This window comes from Rhinopithecus bieti, unplaced genomic scaffold (genome assembly GCF_001698545.2).
Source record: "Rhinopithecus bieti isolate Rb0 unplaced genomic scaffold, ASM169854v2 scaffold_3875, whole genome shotgun sequence".
Classification (NCBI taxonomy): domain Eukaryota; kingdom Metazoa; phylum Chordata; class Mammalia; order Primates; family Cercopithecidae; genus Rhinopithecus; species Rhinopithecus bieti.
In genome coordinates, this window is record NW_016804422.1 from 2,706,052 (window position 1) to 2,709,736 (window position 3,685).

The following is a 3,685-nucleotide window of genomic DNA, read 5'->3' on the forward strand; positions in this document are numbered from 1 at the left end:
TATATAATATATATATATAATATTTATATATATATAATATTTGCAAAGTGTAGAAGAGATTGCTAACCATCCACCCTAATATAATGTGCAGGGTGCACCAGCAGACTCGGGGCCCAGGGAAGAGCTGACTTTGCGGTTCAGGTCTGAAGGTTATCTTCTGGCAGAATTACTTGTTGTTCAGGGGTGGGAGGTTGGGTGGGAGTAGCTCTTTTTGTTCTATTAATGCCTTAAACTGATTGGATGGGGCCTACCCACATTATGAAGGGCAATATGCTTTACCCAAAGTCCCCTAATTTAAATGTTAATCTCATCCAAAAACACCCTCACCAAAATATCTAGAACAATGTTCAACCAAGTATCTGGACACTGTGACACAGCCAAGGTGACAAATAAAAGTAACCATCACAAAGCCTATCACTAAATCCCTTCTTGGAAGATGGCTGCACTCCAAGGCAAAGCACCTCCCCAGAGACTGCTACATGAGCATTGTCATCTTCCTTGAGTCTTTCCATTTTCGTGTCTGTTTGCTAAATGACACTTTGACAAGAACAATGATATGATAATCATCAATTCTGGCATGGGCTGAATCACAAATGTTAACACTATTAAGGGGGTTCTGGGCCAGGCGTGGTAGCTCACGCCTGTAATCCCAGCACTTTGGGAGGCCAAGGCAGGTGGATCACCTGAAGTCAGGGGTTCGAGAGCAGCCTGACCAATATGATGAAACCTGTCTCTACTAAAAATGCAAAAATTAGCCAGGCATGGTGGCGCATGCCTGTAATCCCAGCTACTCAGGAGGCTCGGGCAAGAGAATCGCCTGAACCTGGGAGGCAGAGGTTGCAGTAAGCCGAGATCACACCATTGCACTGCAGCCTGGGCAACAAGAGCGAAACTGTCTCAAAAAACAAAACAAAACGGTGTGTGGGCGGGGGGCGGTTCTGAAATTCTGCTGGATGTATGAGCAAACTCAAAGGAGAAAACTTTAAAACGTGACCAAAGGATATTTAAGATCATATGAATAAATGGAGAGACAGTCTATGCTCCAGATTATAACTTAAGTATTATGACTATGTTAGTTTTCTCTATTCTAAAACTTCATTTCATTCCCAATCAATAACCAGTTGAATTTAAGATCGCTGATAAATGAAAAACACTATGGATAAGTGAGTAAACAGCTCATAGAACTAGAGGAGCTATTGCAATAAGCTAGAAAATAGAACGTACATGCAAATAAGCAACAAGAAAACCGACAGCCGCAAAGGCTATGGTTTTATTATAGCAGAATAAAGACAAAAGGCTAATTATATAAAGGATATTCAAAAGCTCATAAATAATCAGGGGCAGGCCGGGCGCGGTGGCTCAAGCCTGTAATCCCAGCACTCTGGGAGGCCGAGACGGGTGGATCACGATGTCAGGAGATCGAGACCATCCTGGCGAACACGGTGAAACCCCGTCTCTACTAAAAAATACAAAAAACTAGCCGGGCGAGGTGGTGGGCACCTGTAGTCCCAACTACTCGGGAGGCTGAGGCAGGAGAATGGCATGAACCCGGGAGGCAGAGCTTGCAGTGAGCTGAGATCCGGCCACTGCACTCCAGCCTGGGCGACAGAGCGAGACTCTGTCTCAAAAAAAAAAAAAAAAAAAAAAAAAAAAGAAAAATCAGGGGCAAATTCGAATTGAAATACAATGAGATGCCTATTTGCCTATCATACTAGAAAAAAATCAGAAGGCTGGGTATGTCCATTGTTAGTTGGACATGGAGATATCTGTACTCTCATGATCTATGGTGACAGTGAAGACAATTACAGACACTTTGGGAAGCAATCTGCCATTTTTAGGCAAAGTAAGAAATTAAATATATTCATATCTCATGGTCCAGCATTTCCAACCCTAGGAAATCACAAAAAGATTCCCTCATCGCTTCGTAAAATGACATGTATGTCTATTGCAGGGTTATTCAATGTGGCAGGTGGCAGGTATGGGGACAGCCTGAGTGAGACTAGTCAAGAAATCAATAGGTAAACTGTGGAAGGTAGTCCTTACAGATTTCAATGCAGCTTTCAGAAGAAATGAGATGTGCCATTAGCAATATGGATAGATCTTAAAATACTACACTGAGAGGAAAAGCAAGGGACCGAATAATACAAGTAACATGACAGCATTATATAAACTAAAAATAAACACTATATATATTTGGCACAAACATAAAAAGACACACACTGAACTCATTGAAATCATTGACTCTGGTGTGAGGAGAAAGGGAATGAATGAATTAGTGAATGAATGAATGAATAGTGGCTCCTCCCTACAGCCCTTCAGCAAAGCAGCATAGAAACTGTTTTTGATAGGATCTCACACACACACAAAAAAGAGATCTGTAACAGGAAGACTAGTGATATCACTGATTGCCAGCCATGTGCCCTGCACCGCATCATATGCTTTGCCTGTATCTCCACTCCTGTGTTCCTCACAGCCCTGCCATGAGGAAAGCATTGCTATTAGCTACATTTCATATTCAAAGGAGCAGAGGTCTAGAGAGTTCATGTGACTTGCCCAAACCCACAGAGCCAGGAACTGGCAGGGCTGGGCCTTGAATCCAGTGGTCAACCTCTGGACTCTGTTCTTTAACACCACCTTCTATGCCTCCCATATCCCCCAACAGGCCTCTGCCAGGATCCTGCTTCATGTCAACTCCACTGCCTCTACCTGCTTGGGAGTTTCCAGAGGCTCTCCTGGGGTCCAAAGGCTCACCCAGATATCCCCATCCTTTGCTTTCCTCTTTTCTACCTACTTCCACTCTGCTTTTTTCTTCTCCAGTGAAATTAGAATGTCTCTAACTTGCCTTCATTCAGAGAATAATTGTTTAGCATTTCCCCTGCTGGACTATGGTTGTGGCTACCAATGTGGTGGCTTTTCTCTTGACTTCCTCAAATTTGATTTCTCTAAGCAGATACTTCTCTTGCAGGAAAACTCTTGAACGTACCACGAAGAATTATAAAACCTAGTGATGGCAAGTGAAACACAATGGTTGCCTCTTCAAATACATCCCCTTTAATTACTAATGGTTGGATCAAACTCGTTGATTTCTGTCTTCAATAAATGGTTCTCAGCAGAAAACCTGGCTGGCAAACATTTCTCTTGGTTAATAAGAATCTTTAAAAAATATCAGATATTCTATTTTCTCATCCCAAATCTATATGACTCATGCCATGGGTTCCCTCTGTTCTTACACAGATTGTGAGCAAATGACCACAGAAATCTAAAATCTTAGTAAGAAGAGCAAGTTTTGTGGTGTTTTTAACTTGCCCTATACCCATTCTCCCTACCCCAACTCTGCTGTAGGCTTAAATTAAACCAACCCTGATATCATGGTGGAAACCAGCTCCTAAAAGACATGAAAGGGGGAAGAACAGGTTTGGAGGTCCCCAAAATACCATTTCCAGAGAATGATCATTATTTGATTTGCTTGGCAGTTCCCTAGAGACCCCTCTAGCAGGCTTGCCTTTGACTTTTGTTTTGTTTTGTTTTAACCTGACTGAGAGTTTTCTCACCAAGAACTTTTCCCTGAGGCATCTGTCAAAACAGCCTCAATTTTAAAATTTGCAACAACCTTAAGCAGTGATAACATTTGGGACAAACAAATAACCAAAATTAAAAAAAAAAATCTTAAAAGAAAAAGCTGAGA

The 3,685-nt window shown here is 42.0% G+C and overlaps 1 protein-coding gene across 1 annotated transcript in view; it reads left to right on the forward strand.

Moving 5' to 3' along the window:
• SPINK8 (serine peptidase inhibitor Kazal type 8 (putative)) overlaps positions 1–3,113 on the forward strand; it is a 31,467-nt gene extending 28,354 nt beyond the window's left edge. The window contains exon 6 of the mRNA XM_017867954.1: positions 2,966–3,113. Coding sequence (XP_017723443.1) covers positions 2,966–2,977 — 12 coding nt within the window. The 3' untranslated portion in view covers positions 2,978–3,113. The remainder of the gene's footprint in view (positions 1–2,965) is intronic.
• Positions 3,114–3,685: the final 572 nt, after the last annotated feature.